We start from the raw sequence: 24,059 nt of genomic DNA on the forward strand, positions 1-24,059 counted from the left end.
AAGGCCGCCAGCCAGGGCCCTGGATTCATGGCCCCACCAGGGCAGTTATGCGCCAGGCTTGGCAAGGCGGCGGGGCTGCCAGCGGGCGCTCTGAGAGGCTGTGCTTCAATTCCCAGTGGAGGCAGTCAAGGGCTTCGGGATGGAGATTTATTAGCGGAGCTGTGCTCCAAACCACGGCAACCTGGCTCTGCGACGGTTCTGAGAAGCCTGGGCAGCTATAGAGGTGGCAGCCTGCCCTTTGCAAACAGAACTGCCCTGGTTTCCAGGAGAGGTTTGTTTGAATCCAGGTAGAGGAGGGTCCACACCAGAGCACAGCTGCCCAGGCCTGCTGGTTTGGTGAGGAGGGGCCCAGAACCGAGTGCCCCCAAGCCCACACCCTGGGGCTTTACCCCTCTGCTAGTGGAGGGCTTTTCTGGGCGCCTCTGTGTGCACATGGGTCTGGCTGACCCTCAGGCCAGGCAGGCTTGTGGTGGGGGTCCTCTGCTGAGACAGGGACCCTGCTCGTCTGATGCCACCAGGCAGAGGGAGGGATGAGGGGCGGCTCACCTGCAGCCAAGGGTCTCTTTCTCTTCAACACTTAGGAGCTGACTGTGACAGCAACAGTGCCCCACCCCCCAACTGTCCGGGGTCTTCTGGCAAGGAAGAGAGCGGACACAGGTGTCATTCTTTGAACAAGCTACAGACACAACTTGGCCCGTGGCTCCCTCGGAGGTTCCTCGGCCCATCTTCAGGGAGACCAGGGAAGGCGTGTCCTTCCACCAGGAGCTCCTCACAGGGTCACCTTGAAGAGCAAGGGATGAAGAGGACCAGCCTCGGCCTTGGCATCGGTGGGTGGGGAACAGGCTTGGGCCTTCAGAGAGGTGGGAAAACCGGGGCAAGCAGCACCTCTGCCTCAGTCCTCAGGTTTCTTCGGACCCTCCCTTTTACTGGTGGGAACAGGCATTAAAGTTTCTGTGACGCCCACTTATGGAGGGAAGGAAGTGCCGGGGACCCGCACAGGTAGCATTTCCTGTTCTGATCGGCACCCCTTCATCTCACACCCTGTCCCCAGGGGAAACGTTTCCCTAGGAGTTTCGTTTGGCTCACCCCACGACTGGATCCTGAAGCCTGTGAGAACTGAAATAGGCATCTTTCCATGTCTTCTTCAAGCTCCCCTCCCCCTGTCACCACCACCAATGTTGCAGGGGGCAAAGGCGCCTCAGCGTCCAGATGGGTCCTGTTTTCCTCAAGGATGGGCCTGTTCCAACTTCATTTCACTGCCTCCCCTGAGGATTGTATAAACATTTCCAGAAGGATGCAGATAAGAAAAAAAAAAAAAAGATCTTATATAAACATTGGATGGCTAGGAACCAGGAGTTATTGGTTTATTAGGGCTTTAAAAATACCCACAAGCTCAACGAAGGGAAAGTAGAAATTTACTTTCATTTTAACCTGTTATTGTCGCTAGGGTCAGTAAGACTGTAGAAGCTGGCATCTCAGGAGACACATGGTATCATAAAGATCACAAGAGAGGCCGAGAAGGAAGCTGCAGAGACACCATGGGGTGACCTTACTGAACAATGAGGAATGGGGTTGGGGGTGCACTTGGGGGCTGCTTTTTCTGTAAGTTAAGGAAGACCAAAGAGTGATGCAGGTTAGACAGCACCTCCTCACTGTACCTTAAAGAATCTTACCTGGCTCCCCAGCCTCGATACCTTTCCCTGCTGTTTTTATGCCTTCATTGCCCTGCTTTGTGGTCCTAGGAACACAGCAAACTCTTTCCCACAGCAGGATGCTGTTCTATATGCTGTTCCTTCAGTTTGGAAAGCTTGCCCAGGTACTTTGCTTAGCCGACTCCTTATCTTTTCAGGTTTTAGCTTGAATATCACCTCCTCAGGGAAGCCTTCCCTGATCAACCCTTTAGAGGGAGTGGCCTTGGTAATTCTTTTTTAAAAAAAGCTTCCGAGAGATATATTGTATTATATCAGATTCATTAGGTTTCATGATAAGTGTTGTTGACTATAAAACAGATAAGTTGTATTCAATATAATTAACCCAAATCCCATGTTTTGCAAATATGAACTCAAGTTACACAAATATCATATCTTTAATATCTAGTAATTCTCTATCAGAGCTACCTATTTATCACCTTCATTGAGTTTACCATAACCAATCCTCCTCTTCAGTGTTTGACTGTTTGCTTTCCATTCACTTCACTGGAGCATAATCTCCAAGAGCTTACAAAATCAGGACGTGCTAAAAAACATTTCTTGGATAAAACTGAACCAAATGCGAACAGAGATTCAGGATTGGGGCAAATTCAGCTCCAATTCACAGCTTCAAGTTTCTCATTTGCGTGTGTGTCGTGGTGCAGGGAGGTGGGGAGGAAGTTCATAGTAAGGGTTTTCCTTCCTCCTTCCCTGGAAACTTGTGCTATTTAGGAATGTCCTTGACCTCCTTTAGCTTTCTCTAGCCAAAGTCTAGTTTGTCTTGAATCCAATAACCTACAGGTGAAAAATCCCTAATCACTTTGGGAAGCCAGGCTACTTTGCCTTTCTCTGAGACAGGAGGTTCTGAAACTTGAAAGTGCATTGGAACCCCCCAGAAGGGCTTGTTAAAATGCAAATCCCTAGGCCCTCCTCCCAGAATTTTTGATTCCATAGATGCCAGGTAGCCCATTACCCATCCCATCATATTTTCATTAAAAAGCCAGCTAGCTGGTCTACCTACTAACTTCACATAAAAGTGTCGAGAAACATTGTCCCAAGAAAATGACCAATCATCTTGATTTGGCTGGGATTGAAGAGTTTCCCGGGACACGAGACTTTCAGTGCTAAAACCCAGGTACGTCTCAGGCAAACTGGGATGATCTGGTCACCCTGAACCCAAGTCTCTTTGTCTCCAACAAAGAACATGCAGAAAAATATCTCTGGTATAATGTTTATTTAAATAGTAATCTTAAAAAGGCTTTATACAAATCATATAAACACAGTTTGACATTGTTGTTTATTTTTTACATTGAAGAATCACAGTAAAAGCTCTCAAGTTCCCTTGATCTGGCTCAGCCAGCGAATGGTCAAATACCTTTAACTGAAAACCTTGGAAAAGTTAACCTTATGCTTGACAGTTTAACTTCTTCCCTTGTTTTCTCGCCATTCATGCTCATTCCTTGGACCCATATCCCTGTCCACTCCCCATCCCCACCTAAGAGAGGAAGCAGCCCTGGGGCCGCTGTTGACTGCGTAGCCCAGGAGAGCGTGGAGGTAATGTGTCATTCATTACAAGGCAAAAACGGAGATCAATACTGTGAGTTGGGTTTCCCAAAGGGAATGACTCAAGGAGACGGGTCAGCTAGCCTACCTACAGATAACAAATGCACTGGGGTGTCCCCTGGCTAGGTTATAATTGGACCCCTCTGTCTTTCTTACAGCAGACCAGCCTCCAGTGCTGGTGAGGTATCTACATGTAGCCCTGGATGGCCTGCTTTTGTTCAGCAGTCCGAGCCTACTCAGGGCCTCAAACCAACCAGTGGTGACCAGGGATACAGGACTGTTAAAGGGATGCAGGTTGAGTTGTATGTAACTTAGAGGTGAACTGCAAGCCGGAGGCAGGGCTGGTCTTTGGGGAGTGGTAAAATAGCCCATGGGACATGAGAAAGCCAGGACCCCAAGTGTCAGCTTTTGAACTCTCTTTTTCTGCAGGCGAACTCTGGAAACCCTTGGACTTGCTAGCTTCCTGAACACTGAGCTACACGGGAAGGCGAAGAGGAAGATGGGTTAATTAAGAACTTGCTTCTGCTGCATGCCCAGCTCAGGGGGGCCTGAAGCTAAGCCTTTGGGCTTGACAGCTTTGCTTTTCACCTCTAACTACCACTGTGCCAACGAGTGCCGAGATCAGCAGTGACACTCGGGCCCTAGGTCAAAGTCACAACACCACTGAGTCCCACGTGACCATTCACATACACAGTAGCTACAGAGAACTCAAAGGTGGGCAAAGACATACACACATGTGAATAAATAGCTGTCAGTATGAACTCTCCCTCTCTGCATACAAAACACTGTGACATTACCACTTGAACTAGCATTTCCATAAGTTAACGTTTTAAGGAACCGACCAGTCCCATTCACCCCTCCCCTTTCACCTGGGTCTGAGACAAATGAAATTATGGGTGACCATAGCAGCAAAAATGGCCTGACAGCTTACCACTGATAAGCACAGGCTGGGCATACCGGTCAGGTTCCCAGTGTATTTCCAGCACACAGGCAATCCTTGGGTGTCACTGTAAAATCAAGATTTGGATCTGGACACGGACAATCTCCTTCACACAGTTTCATGATAGTCCTAAGGCCTCCCCTTCCACAGTAGTTGAGAGTCGTGTTGGGCGAGGACGACCACTGGGTGGCAGGGCTTTACTCCATTAGTACGATCAGCGGTGAGGGGGCAACTGGACGTGGAACTGTGGGGTTAGGGAAGAGGAACGCCTTAACTTGTATGATAGTCACTGATTTCTACATAGAAGGAAAATACATCTTTTTCTTCATTTTTTCCAAGGCACTTAATAAAAAAATACATAAATTGGGGTGTGTGTGTGTGTGTGTGTGTGTGTGTGTGTGTGTGTGTGACAACATAGGTCTCTCTGAGGTTGAAGCAGTGTTAGCATTTTGGTCCCTAGTGCTTGCAGACTTCTGGTTAGAATCAGCTCACATACATCCTAGCTCTGATGCTTCTGAAAGGCTGACAAGGAGGCTGGAACCCTAAGAAGAAGTCAGTGTTTTCTAGCCCATCAGAGAGAGTAATTTCTCATAATGTCTCTTATAGTCTGCTCACATGATTACAGAGGATGGACTTCTTTTTCTGTCTCCACCATTCTCCTGGTCCAGTGGTCACCAGTTAGTCTCATTGATGGAGAAAACATACTAATAGCCTGTATTTCCCCAGCCCCATTTCAGAGACTGTCAAACAATGTCGTTTCCTGGGGCTTGGAGACCTGATACGTGTGTGTGTGTGCATGTGTGTACGTGTATGTTTTAGAGGAACAAGGAGGAGGGAAAGAAAAAGCCAAACCACCACCGGAGGCCCCACAAAGTAGCCTCACAGCCACAAATTCTAGATCGAACGAATGGCTTCTATTCACAAAGCACGTTAAGGCTTGTCCGCTTCTTACGTGGAGGCGCTCCTATGGATTCTGACGTGTGAAGTTTCCTTTCTGGTTTGTTTTACATTGCATGTAAGAAAGAGCTATTCGTGCTGACCCTAAAATGGCAATTTTCCCCTGGATAAAAAAAGTTAAAGGCAACAACATCCTACTGAAATGCTGGGACTGGAAACGGCAGCTTGTCAAGTTGGCTGGCGGGACCCACAGCCCGCAAATCCCATAAGTCACACGACGATCAGAGGACAGGATAAACTGGACGGCTTTTGGGTGGAGTTTTTTTCTTCCAAAGATGGAAAGTCTGAAAAGACCCTTTGCTTTCCAAATGTTGATTAGAAAGAGAAAGTGGAGAATATTGATCACTGCTCTGTACTGGAAAGATCATTCTCTTCTTTGAGTTGCTCACAGACCAAAGAAATAAAATGTAATAATAACAAAGTCACAAACAAAAGAGAACTGTGACCCCAAAGAGATGAGCTCCCGTCTTTGTCCCAGCAACGACTCAGCCACGTGGTCCTAGGTGGGTCATAACCCCCCGCAGGGCTGCATCTGCCCTCCTCCCTCGACTCGCCTGTCTGTTCTGTCCACACCTTCGGTATTCTGGATCGGTTTGATCGAGATTATGGCATTCAGTTTCCAAAGGGAAAAACAAAACAAAAAACAACAACAACAAAAAACCCACGGTAATCTTCACTAGCCCCTCTTGCTGGAATGAAATGTCAGATGTGACTTGGGTGCAGTGCGTCAGGCCTCCGAGCAGCACTTCTGGTGGTTCATCTTGACCTTGTGCTTGAGGCCATCGTAAAGCTCGAAGTTGTAGTTCTCCAGCGTGGTGCAGCTGCGGGAGCTCAGGCCCGAGTAGGAGCAGGTGCAGTAGAGCAGAAGCCCCGCGCATGTGGCCCCCAGCAGCACGCCCAGCGAGCTCATGGCAATGATGGTGATGAGGATGGGGTCAAGCGTGTAGAGCCAGCTCTTTTCTTTGTCGGCCAGAGGGGCACCAGACCCAGAGGTTGGGGAAGAAGAGTTGCTCCAGTCTACCTCGTAGTCATCTAGGACATAAAGGACGCGACAGATTGCAGACACTGCTTCCTTCGGGGTGAAGTAATGTAGGCTCCCCAGCCCAGTTCAGATGTCCTTCAGAGCCCAGGGCTAAGCAGTAGGCCTCTGGAACTACACCGACTGGCTTCAGAGCCCAGCCCTGCCTCATCCCTAGCTGTGTAACCTTGGGTAAGTTACTTAACTTCTCTTTGCCTCAGTTCTCTCATCTGTGAAATGAGGATACTGATAAAGTCTACATTACCGGTTGTTAGGCAGTTTAAATGAATTAATATTTGTAAAGTGCTTGGTGTCCAGCACAATGTAAGCATAGTCTAAATATTTAATATATAAATCATTTGATTCATATCAAGTAAGCTCAGATTTTCACAGAAACTTCAGGGTGCCTTTGAAGCACCTAGGATGGCTTTGTGTTCCGGGCACCCTTCTTTCTTTGCCTCCTCACCCCTCACTTCCAGCTGCTTTAGGTTAAATCAAAGGACAGGCTGAGACTATTTTGATGTGATGAATTTCCCAATTTAGCGCTCCTAGCCCTCCAAGCAGCAGATTATTTTTGAGCCACTAGACTTCACTTGGTATAAATCTTACCTCACTGCTCTGGACTGAAGTATGTTCCCTCCCCACCCCTGACTCAGGTATTGAATTCTAACCCCTAGCACCTCAGAATGTGACCCTATTTGGAGATCAGGTCTTTTTGGAGGTAAACAAGTTAAAATGAGTTCCTCAGGGTGGGCCCTCATCCAGCATGACTGGTGTCTTTATTAAAAAGGGGAAACTGAAAGACAGACACAGGTAGGAGAATGCCACGCAGACATGGAGAAGACCGTCTACAAGCCAAGGAGAAAGGCTTGGGACAGATCTTTCCCTCCCGGCCCTCAGAAGGAACCAACTCTGTTGACACCTTGATCTTGGACTTCCAGCCTCCAGAACAGGAGAAAATAAAAGTCTGTTGTCTAAACCATCCAGTCCCTGGTACTTTGTTACGCAGCCCCAGCAAACTAACACAATTATATTTCTATGGTGTGGCCAAGGCACGGCCACACCCATGTCTGATTTTATGGGATTTCCTAACAATCCCATGAAGAAGGCAGGGTGATAATATAAAATTTAAAACTAGATGAGGAAACTGAGGCTTTAAGACTCTGCCCCCTCCCAGGGCTTCTGCCGCTCCATCTATCGCCGCCTCTCTGTGGGGGCCGTGTGTGCAGGCAGCTCTGCCCATAAAAGGAGCGTTAGACCGGGCTTGGCGGGGAGTGCCTGCATCCAGTTAACAAGGTGCTGTTTGGGTTCGTCGCTCTGTTTCTATAACTACACTTGAAGTGTTTGATTAAGGTCAGGTTAAAAGCAGCTGCTCTATAAACTGCTCTTCTCAAACACATCAATCTTGGTCTAAAGCTGTTCTTTGAGGGGAACCTTGGTGATCTCTCTTGGAGATCAGCTCCGGCACTCAGGGACACCCAGAGAGACCCGGGCTGCTCTGAGTCCAGGGAAGAAATTACATCTGCATGTTTGCTCAGTGGGCCCCCTAGTAGGGACTCCCACTTCAGTCTCTTGAAGTACGGGAATTTGAAGTGGGAAAATAGAGCCTGGAATAAATATGAAAATACAGGGTGGGCAGTGTGGACGAGAAACCTAAATCCTGCAACAAGCCCCAGCTTGGAGTCTTGGGTAGTGTGAAGAAGGTCCTTGCAAGCCAGGAGCCTGGAAACCACAGCAGCCTGAGGGAATATTCACGGTTACGCTCATTCACCCAGCCCTTTTGGGGAGGAGGTCAGTGGGTTCGAGCAGTGACATGTATAGAGGAGCCTGACTTTCACTTCAAAAGGGTTTATTCAGATTTGAAGTCCATCAGTGTCAAAAGTTGCCCAAAGTGGGAGACCTGTTTCAGATTAGGCAGAGGGAACTCAATAAATTTCTAAATCTCTAAATTTGACCTTGACAGAGCAATTGATGGTTTCTTCTTTCCTCTCTGGATTCTTGTCACTTGTATTTCTGACTGATAGTTCTAAATTCTGGCCCTCCAATACCCTGTGCATTATTTTTGTTGATGTCTTTATAGCCAGACTCAAATTTCCTGATTATCTGCTAAATCACAGCAAAGCTCACCATCAATTTCATCCTCGTAGCCTTCTCTCCCGTGTATTTCTGGGATGTCCACTGTAAGGAAAAAGAAAACATAAAAGTTGAGTTATAACAAATTCTATGCCATGGCTAAAAGACAGAGATGCAACCTTTCTGAGAATGACTCCCAGCATCGTGGGCAGCTAAAGAATCTTCTGGATCATTTAGTATGTACATTCCTAGAGACTTTTCCCTTCAAATAATTGGTCTTTATTTGCAACAGCAACCAGAAGAACAGAAACAATAAGAAAGATCTTTAGTGCCGAGTAAACTCTCACTTGTGTCTTTATAATGACTGTTGTTTATTATCAATATAGGTCTGAATTTTATCGAAGGGAACTTCAACAGCCTCTCACGCCCAGTCAGTTGCCAGGACTGCGAGTTCTTTCAGTATAACATCCTGCCCTCCTCAGATGCATGCATCTGTGTGGACACAAAGTACAAGAGTCCTTCTCCTTTGGGTTTCAAATAAATGGATGGTATTTAAGGAAGTCAGGTTTCATCATTGTATGTTTTAATGTAACAGCAGAACTGGAAAGAACGTTAAAATGCCTGTCCACCTCCACATATCCGTGCTAAGGTCTCTTCTCTTTCCTTCCTATTCTGTTTTTCCCGTTGGCTTTCTTCACTGTTTAGAATAGATCAAACATGAGCATCCAGTCTGACTAGCCCAGGCTTGAACAGAGATAAGTTAATTCACTCTGAATTTTTCTTCAGTATTATCACTGTCTAACTTCTTCTTTTTTTATGATAATTTTTTTGGGGGAGGGGTAATCCAGGTTTCTATTCACTATGCTGTCCATCTTATAGAAATCAGAGCCAATGGAAATTACCTGTCTAAAATGGTAAAACATTAAAAAAGAGAATCAAATATAAAGAGTGGGGTCTTGTCATTTTTTCCTACCTCACAAGTTAGTGATGCCTGTCCTGGCTGGGAGCTCAAGATGGTCCCTGTGAACATATGTGGCCCTTTAGGAATTTCATTCAACCCAAAGTCAGGTGAACTACTTTGATGTCAACACTATAAACTGATACCCAAAAATCAAGCCTTAAAACAAACCCAAACTCCCAAATGGCTAAAAGATTACACAAGAGAGAAAAAAAGAATTTCAGACCAGCCTGAACTTCTCCCTCATTGGCACAACATCTCCGGGAAGAGCTACTTGACCATGACCTGAACTGAGGCTCGATCTATCACTGCCACACTTGAATTTCAGTCTTTTTCTGGAGGCAGTGGTTTTCATCATGTTAGAAGTCTTCCTCTGTAGCACAGGGAAATATATACAAGATCTTATGGTAGCTCACAGAGAAAGGAATGTGACAATGAATATATATATGTTCATGTATAACTGAAAAATTGTGCTCTACACTGGAATTTGACACAACATTGTAAAATGATTATAAATCAATAAAAAAAGTTAAAAAAAAAAAAAAAGAAGTCTTCCTCATTCCTGGCCAAAGAGCTAAAAGCCCATTCTTACACTCTTGGTCACCAGTAAGGGATGCAGAAAATAACTTTGCCAAGACCCCAGTTGAAAGGATGGACGCCGTGCGGCACCCCTCCTCCACACAGCCAGCCTGTCCCTGGCATGTTTATAGCACAGCAGCCGGCACCCGCAGGCCATGCCAGCCTCCCCACCTCAATGCCCATCCCCTGCATTGCTCCCCAGGCCTCTACCACGCAGGCTGTGAACAAGAAGCAACAAGAGGCAGTGTTGTCTGTCATAGGGATCCAATCGGGCTTGTGGAAATCAACCCAAAGCCTTTTATTTTAACCTTATGATAAAACAAACATGGAAGAAAGCCATCACCTTTCCAACAATTAATCATTTTGATGGGCTGCTCATATGTCTTAACACCTTCACAGTTAAAGGACGCAGCACACTGGATGAGACTATGTGAATCAGCCCAGGACGAAAACTGCGGGGCTCCTGCCAGTGACTTTTGGGCCAAATCCTGTTCTTGCTTTTAGGGATTCAGCCTCTGCCAAGGATGTGACAAAGTCTTGGAGGCTAGAATGGCATCTTGCTCCATCTCATACCCTCAGGGAAGAAGTCTTTAGGATGCTATTGATCACAGGCTGGAAAGGAGTGGATGTGGCATTGATCTTGGAAGAAAAAGGGTAAAAGGATGGTAATGACAATGAGAACATTTTGTCTCCGGACATCATGGCCTCTTGTCTCTGCAGGCAGAGGACTGGATGAGATGACCTCCCAAGAAAGGGTCCATTTTAAAGGTTCTATGAAAGTAATTGCCCAGATGTGGCTGAGATTCCTGCACCTGGAAGATCAAAGGCTACTTCAGGTGAAGAACCCTTTAGAGACTTGACTTGGCTTTTTGCATAATCACCACTCGCAGGAGTTTGGGTGAGTGGGAAGGGGTCGAGAAAAGGATAAGTTAATCAACATTTTCAAAAGCGCATCTGTTCATGAAGCCTTAAAGAAAGAATGACACCCTGGGGAAAACCCCAGTAAAGGGAACGTTTGTACAAAAAGCAATTTACTTTGATAGCAATTTTCTCTAGTCCCCTTGCTGATATTCTTGATATCTGTGTTTGATGAAGAGCTTTCTTTCTCAAAACCCTCTTTGCCCTTCATGAGCCACTTTACTTTTTTGTTGAGCCCGGGAGGTAAACTTCAGCCGGTTTCCACAGGATGCTGGCAGGGAGTGTGGGGGTCCACTGGGTCCCTGTCGTTCAAGGAAGAAAGGGAGGGGGAAGGGAAGGGAGAGGGGAGGATGGAGACCCAGCTGGGGAAGTGAGGCAGGTGGCAAAGAATGTGGAGACCAGGGACCTGGAATTAATTTTTTTTAATAAGTTAAAACTCGGAAAGGACCCTCCAGGACTCTATTTCAGTGGGTGGTATGTTTGTGTGAGACGGATGGGGGAGACTGGAACAGGCCACACCTTTAGGAGAACACAGGTCAGGAATGGAACTTACCACCCACACGACTTCCACTTTCAACCTTTGTGCTCATGTGACCCTATTTCCTTCTGGCCCCTGTGTGGATTCAGTCTCCGGCCATCCTGATTCCAAAACCTGAATTCTGACCCTCAGCACTGTATTAAGGTTAGAGGAGACCCTTTCCCCTCAACTCCCTCAAATTCTGGGGGTGGGCAAGCAGTGCAACTATCCTGTCTCACCACCGCCCCACTCCAGCAGAACAAAGAGTCTGCCTTGTGTTGACGCCGGTGGGCAGGTACACGTTCTCTGGCTGTTTGCCTGCGTTGTTGGCTCACCACTTCGATGGGAACTCGCGGAGATATCTCATGAATGTAAAGGCATAGTGACCTGAGATTTGGGGCTTCATGTTTCCTGTGGTAGGCACCCGGAGAGGGAAGGCTGATTTGCATTGTTCTTCAAAGGGCAGTCTTCATTCACCCACTAACCAACCAATCAACCACCAACCTTCACTTATTAAGAGGGTTTCCTACATGCCCTGGAACCATGCAGAGGACTTCAGGAAATGAAGATGTATGGGTCCAGGTGTCTATAATTAAGGCCCTTCAGTGTGGTTCAGAAGCAAAGACTCGCCCATGCCAAGATAGCATAAAAGACAGTAGGATGCTACTGGAGGAACTCGAAGTGATGGCTGAGTCCAGGGTAGGGGTTGGGCAAATGGGACTGGGATGCTGCCAGGAGGAAAAATGTGGGAGTGAGGAGGGGGCTGTGGAATTGAGGCTGATGCAAGGGCAGGAGGTGGGGATGGGGAGTCCTGGCTCCTTTATCTATCTGAAGGATAGGGATGGTTTCAAACATGGTACCTGAGCCTTTTTACTCATACACTGCTCTCTTGGTTTGGGGCTTGAATTCATTTTTATCAGATCCACTGAGGAATTCAAAGAGATTGCCCAATCACAAGTCTTCCAGCCTGTATTTCCCTGCAGGAGAGCAGGTCTCTGCCCACCTCCCACCACCAGCTGCTGCAGACCAGCCTTGTGAGAGGAGGAAGGACTCAGGAGTGCCTGAAATGGGGTTTAACAGAATTTGAGTAATTGAGTGAGCAGAGTAGCCACTATTTTACAAATAAACAAAAAACCCCAATTTAACCAAACCTGGTCATTTTCACATTGACATTTCATCTCAGGCTGAACGGTCCCCCAGTTTCCTTCTCTTAGCATCACCAAGAGTTGGGTCAGGTACCCAGTGAAGAGTGATTCAAAGTCTCACCTATTCCTATCATCCTGATTTTCCAGAGCAGAAGACCCGAGGTGGCTAGATATTAAAACATTCCCTGGACTGTCTAGGACCTCCCGCCACCCTGGAAGAGGAGAATACTCCTTAGCATCCTTGGCAGTAAATTGCAACACTACAGCATGAATGGTGAACAGCCATACCCAGTCACAAACTGAACCTACTCTAAGGAGCTACGTTTCTCCCCGTGGGTCTGGAACGTGGAGCAGAGACACTCTCAGGACGGTCCTGGAAGGGGAGCAGCAGGGGATATGGAGGAGCACTGCCCTAGGAGCAGGCTGCCTCCTTCTCGGCAGAGCTCTGCCCCTCCACACAGGTATCAGAGCCTGGCTGAGTCACTGACCTCCTGGAGTCTCTGTTTGCCCCTCTGTCAGGTCAGCACAGCTGTTCTTCCCTGGTCGAGAATTCTACCATCTTTACAGGAAGAAAAGGAGAAAACCCTGAGGGTCTTTCTGATGAGGGTTCTCTGAAGAGGGCTGCTGACTGAAGTAGACAAGGAGACTTCAACAGAAAAGAGCTCCCTGCCCCAGTCTTCACCCCGGGTCTGCCCTCTTCAGGACGTGGTCATGTCCTGAAGGCATCCATCTTAAGGTATGTGTAGAAAAAGAAGACCATGCAAAGGACAAGTAAGGGAAGCCATGAGGTTCCATATTTTCAATACTTGCTCTTTTGGCTTGGGAACCAGTCCTGCTAACAGGCAAGTGAGGAGCTGACAGAGTGAGTAAGTTGTGCCCCAAGTTTTAAGCCTTCACCTTAGCCAAGTCAGGGCTGATAAAACCTTGTGAGAAGCCCCTTCGCCCACCAAACTGCAACCAGCCTTTAAAGCAAGCACTGAAGAGACTCTTATACAGGAAATCATGGCGATCATTCATTTTCACAGGTACCAGGTGTCATCGCTTCCACTTTAAAGAGGAAGCAAGGCAGAAACTGCAGTAAGTCATTGAAAAGATCGGTAGTAGAACTGAGAGTCAGCCACATTTTCCACACCTTGTCTGGGGCTGTGATTTATTGGGGATTAGCTCTTGGCCACTGAGAGCCCTTGTTGAGTTGGATTCCAAGTTCCCAAACCCCCTGAGACAGCTAAATCACTGGACCGTTCAGATGGGCGTAGCCTTCAGAAAATTCTCTCAGCCATTTTGTTTGGATCTCAGCAGGAAATGCAACACTGTGGTGTAAATAAATGAGAATTCATGAAGGACTAGGAGATGTTTCTCGGCCCTTCAAAGTGTTTAATTTGGTTTAATCTGTAGTATTGGCTGAAGGTTCTCACTCCCCACCACACTTAATTTCCCTAATTCAGTTTGTTCATCCCCAGTTGCTACAAGGAGCCAAAAGTTCAGATGTAGTGTGAAACCTTGCCAAAGCTCCTCTGTTCGAGTCAGGCTACTTGAGAGCCCTTCATCCCATGCTGGGGTTGGACTGGGTTTAGAAACGCCACCAGAAGATCCTCTATCATAGGTTTTTATCTCTTGAGCTTTAGCCAAATCTATGCAAAGTCATGGAAAAAAATATTCTTCTGGCGTTTTCAAATGGTTTCCAGCTGGAAAAGAAAAGGGGGCTTGGATTTGTGATAGCAGAAGAGTTTGAACATGATTTTCTATTACTTTTAGTTGAATAATCACGAGGAAACACTAAAAGGGGTTGGAAATACCAACTGCGACAAGAAGGCTGTGAAATGACCTAATAATACTTTCAAGTGTGGAGGCGGAGGAGCAGCTGAGGCCAGAACGGCTCCACGGAGCCCCAACAATGGCATGAAAACAAGAAAAATGCAGCCAGAGACATGTTTAGCTGTAAACACAGGCTGCATGATTGTGTAGGCTGGAAGAACCCAGCAATGCTAATGGGGGAAAATTCTGGACTCTCTTCTTTGCTCTACGTCTTTGAAAAATCAGAGCTATTCCCCATTACTATAAGTGGCTATGTTAACAAGAAATAGGCTCTTCTTTTGTTGGCTACCTACTCTTAGGGTATGAAGGTGGGAAAAAGACAGAAAATTTCAGGAAAAAAGTGTCCCCCTCCCTCATTGCATTCAAATTTTTTCTTGAGATGTTAGGAAAAGTCTTCTATCTTCACATTTCAAGGAGTTCTTCTATAAGCTTTAACATTTCTCCTCTCGTCCAGTCCCAAGGTTCAAGAAGTGTGCATAAAGGAAACACCACTCAGATGGAGAGGTTTGGTAGAACTTGGGACAAGTCGAAGGATGGAGGAGAAGAAACAAACCTGCAGCCACTAACAGTGTGAAAAACAGTATCTTCTTAAAGATTGCCCTCTGTTTTGTTGGTTTTGGGGGGAAAAAACCCCTCTCTATACACATATATCTCACCAAGAGAGTTTGCTGTACTTAAAAGCTGGGCTCTTCTGAAGACAAGGATCCACAACCTTATAATAAGATTTTAGGGGTTCCAAAAAGGAAACTCTCTGCTCATTCAAGAGATGATTTCCCCCCTAAGCTTGCTGGTGACGGAGAATGGTGGTTATAAACATAGGAGAATAATTCCTCCGAATTTAGGTTTGGTCTCTTGTAAAAATGCAACTACTTGCAGGAAGTAAGCAATTAAGCCTTCGTGTCGGGAATCTGACACACTTTCCTTGCGGTGGGCCTTGGTGGAGGGAGGCAGAGAAGGGGTAAGGATGCCAGAGGAGAAGAAAGGGGCCACTGAGAGAGGGGGGAAGGTCCTGGAAGGGGAGGGTGGAGGCTGAAGATGAACGACACCTGACACAAAGGCAGACAGGTGGAGCAGGTCCTCCGTAGGGAAGAGAAGGGGCAGTGACCCTATCAGGAGTTCAGAGCCAGAAAGAGATGGTGGCGCCAAAGGGCCGGGGCTTCCTGTGGACGGTGTTATTGAGCTCACACCCTTGGTCTGTAGCTGAGGCTGAAGAGGCATCTCGGGGGCTCCTCTGACAACCCACGCTGGGCCCCGCCTAGGCCCCACGGACTGCCTCCCCACCCCAGCAGCAGCTGGCGGAGCTGCCCTGGAGAAGCAATGCCGAAGGCCGCGCAGGCCCCCAGGGTCTTTGTGCCCTGTCTCCCTGCCCCTTGGTGGCAGAAGAGAGATGCAGAGGGAGGGAAAGATGCTGAACAGACTGTGCTAAAACGAGCCCCCAGCAGGCCGACTGACGATGGGACTTCGGTCAAGGCCACCTCGGGCTCAGGCCTTTGTCCGCACCCCATCATTCCTGGGGTGGGCCGCTCTCTAGCAGGTTACAGAGAACTCCAGGCCAGCCTCCAGCTGAAGAGTCCTGCTGCCTGAGAAAGGACCTGCTGTGGTGGAAAGCCAAGACGTGTATACCCCCATGCCCATTCTCCACCAGAGCCTTTGCCTTCAGGTATGTCAGTTAATGATATTTCAAGGGTTCAGTTTTGCACAATTACACATAGAAGACTAAACAAAGCTTCTGTGTGTGTGTGCTGACATAACTCTAGTTCACCTACACCTCACTCTCCTGCTGTTTTTTTTTCCCTGAGCCATCAAGAGTGAAACCCAAGCCTCATGCCCCAGAGGTGGCAGGCCTGGATCTTTGGCAGGTCAGAGAAAGCTTGCAAAGCCCATATATGGTTGTCCGCCCCATCCACTGTGCTCAGAGTCAAAGTCACATTACTATGACATGACCCCGTGGTCATAGCACACAGCAGAAATCAGGGGAGAAATGGTGTTTGAACAAATGGGTCCTTTGGCTTCTCTTCCACTTGCCATGCCTTGCTAGAGCCACTTGGGGCTAGCAGCTCTGCCTGCACACTGAAACTGCCCCCTGGAAAACCACCTCATTTCCTAGTACCTTTCCTCGGGTCACATTAGCCCCAAACCCCTTTGGAAGGAAGCTGGATGCCTCCTTTCAACCAGGCAGGACTGCTCCTTGCAGGGCCATCATGGGGACCTCGGGCTCAAGGCCCCAACCATTGAAGACTTTCTGTTGGCACGTGGGCCTACTTGTGGCTGCTGGAATATTTTAATCTGCAGCACAATACTGTGCACTGAACTTAAAGGATGTTTTTTACATGAATTTTTTAGTAGAAGACATAAATAAATAACAGCAAGGCACAGCATAGTCACTCCTTGAAGAAACCAAGTGGAACTCATTAATCATGGAGAACAGGGCTCTGCCTGTGAAACCCAGGGACAGAATTCACTCCCGAGCCACGGCTGCCCCAGCTCCAGTGAGCTGCCATTTACGAACCGGCCTGCATTCTCCACAAATTGGCATTGAAAAAAAGGCCCTGTGATTAAAATTCCCTTCAGCTAAAACTGCCCAAAGTCTTCTCTTGCAAGCACTCCACCTGCTTTAGAAAAAGAGTCACAGAGATGTGTCTTGTGCACGTGGCAGGTGATACAATGCAGGATGTCCACTAGTTTGTTACCCTCGCAAATGGAGACAGGTTCACTTTAAAAGGTAAACCTCAGCCATTTGAAGCATCTATTAACATCAAAACAGGCACACCCTTTGACCCAGATAGTCTATCCTAGAGAAACGTGCACAAAGAGGCAACCTCAAGGATGTTCACTGCCGTACTGTTTATCATAGTCAGAAAAACTAGACACAACCTGAATGCCCACCAGTAGGGGAGCAGTTAATAAACTATGGTACGTCAACACAATACGGAATGCTAGGCAATAGCCAAAAAGGATGGGGTACCCTGTCAGTGTGCACCAAAGTATCCTTGAGGCTTTGTCAAGTGAAAAGAAGCAAGTTATCCAGCAAAGTGAGCAAATGCTGATACCATTTACACAAAACCAAACCAAACTCCAACCAAACCAAACTACCTCATTAGACATGGCCATATCTATTTGTAAAGGTATAAACCAAGGCCTGCAAATATATACCTCGAACAATTTCTCATGGTTGCCTCTGGCAAGGAGAGTAGGACTGGTTAACAATGACATGGACTTCTGTTTCTTAAAAAAATTATTTGTACTTTTTGAGGATGTAGTCATGTATAACTTGTAAATTAAAAAGAAAAAAAAAAAACAGAGAGAGAGAGAGAAGAAACCTAGCCAGTTATCATCCTAAAATTTCCCCCAGTGACCTTCTTCAGTATCAATAACCACTCTGGTCATGAGCCTCTAAGCATTGGTGTTTTCCCCACTTAACCCCAGTCCTATCTCCAGCACATCTGTGGCTGACTCTTTGAATGGCCTTTCCTATTTTTCGGTCCAATGCCCGTGGGACTTTAGTTTTTATTGGGAGTTTGGAGGTCAGTGACAGCAAAGCTCAAGAACAATTACTTTACATGGGAGAGGAGAAGATTTCTTGGTCTCTTGCCTTCTAGGCTTGGGGCAAGAATGGTGTCTGCTGTTTGCCCTGAAGCACTGAGATTCTGCATTGTGCCATGCAGAAACCATGCTGAAAGGGGGAAATTTGGGGGAATTCCTGGATTCTTGTATCTCTTCTGTGCTCAAGTTTGGGGCCCAACAGAATGCCACACAGTGCAAACAATCTCTGAGGCCTGTGGCCTGATGCCTTCTAAGGGCACAGGTTTCTGATTATATCTAACCTCTAGACAAACTCCAGTGCATTTGATCTATGTCAGGCTTAATAAAATCCTACACCATTCCTAGTTTTCAATTTATTTATATAAGGCGATCTTTCCCCTGCTGATTATAAGACCATCAGCTGGTGTTCCCCTTGGCCCTCCTTTTCCTCTGGTTGGATTTGTTTCGTGTTTTCTTTGGGCCATCACTGAAGTGGATGAAAGGCAAATTACAGCTGCGGGAGCCCCAGTGATGCGCACAAAGAGAGAAAACAAGCCGCACCTCCAGATCTGCAGTTTGGCTCAGACGTGGAGCCCACAACGCAGACAAATTAAAACTTAAAAATGAAGCTCTTTTCATCAAAGATTACAGAAAGGCCACAACGTTTGTGCAAAACAACTGCAGAGTCAGCGAAGAGAGGTGATGAGAACCAACAGCGGGCCACAGCCGACTGGCCGGGCTGCAGGGGTCTGCGCTAGGAGGGCAGGTCTCCCTTCAGCCGCAAGAACCCACATTTAAACCGTCATAAAGGGCCAGGCAGGAGCCAAGACAGGCCATACTGGGCCTTGACATCTGGTGTTTATGATCCATGGAAATACAGTTTATGTACCACTTATCCTTGGGTTAGGTCTGAAATACCATACTGATAACAGTGCTGGTTTTGTCGCCTAAGATTAGAGTCCTGCTCTTTGGGGGACGAGAGAGAACCTGTAGAATTAGCCTCGGGATTAGAAGCAAGGCAGGAAAAGCAGTGATGAAATTCTCAAAGGTGGCTCCAAAACCAGTAATGCTAATGGAGCGCAAGCGATGGCTAATTGAATTCACTCTGGCATATTTGGCCCCAGGCCAGTTCATGAAAATGTTGACTGAGCCTGGCTCTTTGCTTGAAATAAATGCTTCCGAGAAGCTTTCATTTCATCCTTTACTAATGGGAACAAATGGCTTTAAGGATAACCAAATGCTATGTAGACAAAATGGGTAATGACACTGGTCATGAGAGGAACAAACAGTGCTCTAATCATGGACATTCTGCTCTATTCTCCTGCAGAGGACAGGTAGTGACATCTATCCTGAGCCTTCTGGACTGACAGAGCTTTCTGTAAGACCTGCAAACCCAGAAGCCTGTTTCCTTGAACATCACTTGAGCGGGTTTTATAGCTGTAAAAAGCACTCCTTCCTGAATCCTCTAGTGAGGAAGAAAAGCAGGACTCTGGCAGAAATAGGGTCTCCTGGACATGGACCTTTAAGGATGGTTCTTAGACCCTGAGGAAGGCTCCTGGGTTGATGGGATGCTTCTAATGTACCCATGAATAGGGGGTGGTGGAAAATCCTTCCACAACCTCTTTCTGAGCACCATCTAGAAACACTGAACAGCTAAGAGGCTGTCTTTCTGAAATTTTTTTTGCCCCCAATCCTCCTCTGATAGAAATATTTTTTATAACTATATTACTAACTACCCAAGAAAGAGAAGCAAAAGAAAAATACTTGTCAACAAGATCTGGTTTTTTGAGTAAAATTTCCCAAGTTCCTCTCCTCAAAGTTTTTAATAGAATGTTCTTTTTATAAAATGTTCCACCATGATATTTCCAGGTTTGCAGGAATCATGTAATTATCTTCATTATTTGCTCCAGAAATGAAGCCTGGAATCTCTTCGAGCCTTGAACATGCTACAAGTTCCCGTTTTGTCTGGGAAACTGCTCATAAATTGGAGCTCAACGTCCCCATGGAGGTAATAATTTGGTAGGCAAGGGGTAAGATGTTGCCACTTCTTCTTGAAAGGAAGCTGTCTCTGCAGCGCTGAGGACATGACTCAGCTTCGCTGCTCCCACTCCCCCAGGGGCCCTTTGAAAGCAAAGTCCAATCTCCGGGGATTTGCCATCAAGCGAAATTTTGTGGAATCACATGGAGCAATTTAGCACTTAGCAACTTTTGCAAAATCCCACACCAATCATAAAAGTTGGCTCAGCTGCACAAATTGGATAAAACTCCTAACAAGCAGTCATAAAAATAAAAGAAGGAAAAGCTGGCATTCAGCCGCAGGGAGAAAACCCACCTGCCTCCCACAGACACGCCCTGTGGCTCACAGGGCGATGTGTAAACTTGGGAAACACCAGTTCGTTCAAAGCCTACATTTCAACTTTGTTCTCACAAGCAAAGGTGAAAAAAAAAATCCCAGATGTTTGTATAAAAATATCATCATTTTATTACATTCCACACAATACATTTTCAAAGAGTTTCCAACGTCCACAAGTTATTTTGACACACAGGCAACTGAGCGATGCAAGAGATGTCACAGTTATAGGGCGAGGGGTTAAGAATAGGAAGTAAAAATCTTTACGTTTTCTTGTTGTTCTTTGGTAATTTTTGACTATTTAGGTGTTTACTTGCCTGCTAGTTTCCTTTTAAAGACAGGGTCTTTTTAAACACGGGATATCAACCTCAGCAATATTACTGGATTTCCTATCCTCTTCTGGCTTTAATCCCAAAAATGTAGGACAAGGGAAAAGACAATTTTACTTTATTTTCAGCATTTCATTTTGTCAATGGCAATGCTACAGTTCTTTTTTCTTTTTCTTTTTCTGCCTTCACTGGCAATTAGGGAATAGCAATTATTAGCGTAATATCGCAGAAGGGGTTTTTTTACCCCAAAGGTAAGGGTTTCCCACCTGGAGCTGTTAACATGAAAGCTCCACTAAGGCAAAAATTTTACCGGCCTGAGCTAGACCTTCAATTCATTCATTCATTTATATTTTAATAGTTGCTATCACCCCTTTGTCTTCTGAGAAGCAACTCTAAACACATGCATGCATGCATTCACCTGTCCAGTCCATTTTTCTTCTCCCTCCATGAAGTACACAATTTTGCTTTATAAGCTGCAAGGCATGACATTTTATAGAAGAGCTGCCCTTTTAGCATAGTACCTGGATAATACTATGAGAATTGCTGGGGTGGAGAGAGAGAGAAAGAGAGACACACACACACAGAGAAAGAGAAGCGTGACATCCCTAGCTGAACTGCATCATGGGATTCACAAAGATTCGAGCAATCTCATCTTCTCAACGACAGCATGTACATAAAGATGATGCCACATGGGGCATCAGATAAAGATACAGCAAATTCACAAAGTTCTTGTCCTCTTCTTTTAAAGAAGGGAAATCCTCAAGGGTATATGATAACTCAGTTGCTACACTGACTGGATTTTCCAGCTGAGATTTCCTGACACCACGCATCCGTGGGGCACCTATTGGGATGTCAGTCATTTCAAGGGAATGTCTGGCGCCAAACGCACGACTGGATATGGATACTTGAGATAAAAAGCCTTAGTGACTGGCAGGGAAGTCATCACAAGGCATCCACGGTATCCTGCCACCCCTCCTCCCTTTCCCCATCTTTCCTTCCCCATCTTCAGCTGGGGTAAGACATTTCTTGAAATCTCAAGGTAGCTCATGCTCTAGCCTTTCATCTTTTTTCTTGGCAGGGCTGCTGTGGTTGAGACAGAGTAGCTCTTTGAAATAGAATAAGAGTGGGAGAACGCCGTTCTTTCAGGATGAAACAAACCAGATGCAAAAGTAAGTGTGTGTGCGTTGGAGAGACCTATGTGGATATGCCGAAAGAATGCTGAAAGTCTCTCACTCCCAAGCAGCCCCAAAAAATCATTAGTATTTTGTTCTCAGAAGGTACCTGGAGGCTTTCGGCCAAGGCAACCATCTTTGGAGAGAATCTTATACTTCCCCAGTGGATTCCTAGCAGGAGGTGAGAAATAAGCACCCACAAGGCTGAGCCCCAGGACACTGAGAATCTCATTAAAACATGAATTTTCTAATGAAATTGACTTCATTATTGAATCCATCCTTCGTACAGTACCATTAGGCAATTTATCTCTAACATCCCTCTCCCTGCATTGCTTAGAGAGGACAAATGGGCAGCAACGGATTTATCTTCATTATACCTTCTCCTGACCATGCAGCAACATCTGGAAATGCCAGGCCAGCCTATGAGGGCGTATTTGCCAGATGCCATGAATGCTCTAAGGGGTAGCACATTGGTACACTTAAAAATATGGTAACTTTTTATTTTTCTCATAATATTCAAAGAAGTCAGGTGAACAGCCTTATATTTTAGTGGCTATAGATTCGGGCACACATTAACACCATGAAAAGAAAGCAAATGATCCCTTTTCCCCCATATTTTACAAATGCTATTACAATGACCAATATAATACCAAAGAAGATGTTTTTTTAACCTTCATACTCAACCCCATCCCAAGTAGGGCACAAAGAACGCCCGGGGAGAGGAGATTTTTTTAAAGACAACGTTTCAGTCCTGTTCTCCTCCACCTCCTCCTGCTCCCAACTTAACAGGCTACTGCTGTTCCTACATCAGTCTCAGATCTGTTTTTCTCTATGACTTCTTCCAAGATTGGACTTAACCGATAAAAGCTAAACATTCATTATGAGCTTCTCTTTATAAGGCCACATGAGACAGCTTTGCTTCAGGGCTGGAAGGAGAGGAGTCCCGCCTGCACCCAATGGCTGTTACCTTGTTACTTCAAAGACGCCAGAGACATGACAAGGGGTCGTGTCTGAGTGCACTGGGGGAACCCTTCTCTTGGGTCAGGCGGGCTGGGCGTGGGGATAGGGATGGGAGAGCCACGTTTCCTTTCACGTGGCCTCGAGTTTTTAGGTACCTGGAGATGACAATGGTAGCCAACAGAAAGCCAGCCAGAGCTAGATAAGGCAACAAAAAGCTTCAATCTCTTCTCCAAGTAAACAAAACTAGTACAGTATATTATTTTCTGGAACATGTACCCCCCCGGAGAAGCAACACAAGAGTTAAAGGGGGCCCTCTCTGAACACACCCACACACTCCCCCCCCCCACCCCCAGTGAGCCAGTCTCTCTCTCACATCCACGCACACACAGAGAGATTCACACACGCAAATGTCTACTATGTACAAACACACAGACCGGGTTTCCCCTCAAGTCTCCTGGCGGACTGCCCACCGAGAGGAGGGATGGGATAAGGCAAGGGGAAGAAACAGGGAACCAGTCTCTGGAAGGAAACCAGCTGAACCTTGAGTTGTGAAGTGCTTAGGGGAGTATCTCTTCTTATATTCCAAGATGCAGCATTAGAGTTGGGGTTGATTGGTTTGGAATCAACAAAAAGAAAAAAAAAAAAAAAAAGAACCCAAGGAGAATGGTCGGGATGGATAAGAGCGCAGAGGGTTTGGGCCCCGAGAGAGGTGTCTGAGAGTTCACACAGAGACTAGGCGAGGAGAAAAAAGTGCAAAATCGAGGCAACGTGTCTGTAGTCTTTCTTGTTTGTTTTGGGTGCTGTCCTTGCTTCGGCCCTCAGCAGTGTGAGCTGCGGTCTTGTTCTAGTTTAATGGTTAGGGTGGGCTCCACCGCCAGAGGGGCCCCGTTGGTGTAGTGGGAGGTTTTGTAGGTGATGGAGTGATCAGTCTTCTTGGCCGCATAGCGGAACCGGTGGTAGTGGAGTACCAGGGCCAGCGCGACGGAGACCAGCACCAGCACGGCGCCCCCGGCGGCCATAACGTAATACCAGTAGGCTGGGATGGGCTGCACGGGCACCGTGTCCACTGTGGGCTCGGTCCCTGGTAGGAGGGTGCCCCCTGGTGGAGAGACACAGAAGAGTGTTGCTAGGCTGAGAGCATGCAGACTAATCAAAAACTAATTAAAAAAAAAAAAGAAAAGAAACATACATGCTTTGGAGTGGATAGGGAAGGGCACACGGAATAAGATGGTACTGCGTATTTAGTGTGTTCCAAGCACTTTTCAGTGATCGACATTATTTCCTACTTACAACCTTATGAGAGGTAGGTACGGTACAGACCCATTTTACAGATAAGGAAATAGAGGCTCCAAGAGGTTAAATGAACAGTAGTTATTCAGCAAGTAAGCAGTAAGTATTATATTCAACCAAGAGCTGCATGATTACAAAACTTCTTTCCGTTAAACAATAATTACTCTATAACATATAGAAGCATTATGATTCACACATACCACACACACACACAAATACACACAGGTAAGTGATGCTGACGTGACTTCTGGGATTCCGTAGGACT

The 24,059-nt window shown here is 46.4% G+C and overlaps 1 protein-coding gene across 4 annotated transcripts in view; it reads right to left on the minus strand.

The window, feature by feature from the left end:
- Positions 1 to 2,903: 2,903 nt before the first annotated feature.
- Positions 2,904 to 24,059, minus strand: part of NRP2 (neuropilin 2) — a 111,472-nt gene continuing 90,316 nt past the window's right edge. For 2 of the 4 annotated variants that reach the window (XM_045520517.2, XM_010960122.3), the window contains exons 16-17: positions 8,294 to 8,344; positions 2,904 to 6,180 (exon numbers count right to left, since the gene is read on the minus strand). In XM_045520517.2, the coding sequence (XP_045376473.1) occupies positions 5,876 to 6,180; positions 8,294 to 8,344 (356 nt within the window). In that variant the 3' untranslated portion in view covers positions 2,904 to 5,875. Of the gene's footprint in view, positions 6,181 to 8,293; positions 8,345 to 20,151; positions 23,604 to 24,059 lie in introns of those variants that run through there. The other 2 variants (XM_010960123.3, XM_010960124.3) reach the window with 1 other exon arrangement.

Source organism: Camelus bactrianus, chromosome 5 (assembly GCF_048773025.1).
Source record: "Camelus bactrianus isolate YW-2024 breed Bactrian camel chromosome 5, ASM4877302v1, whole genome shotgun sequence".
In the NCBI taxonomy this organism is placed as follows: domain Eukaryota; kingdom Metazoa; phylum Chordata; class Mammalia; order Artiodactyla; family Camelidae; genus Camelus; species Camelus bactrianus.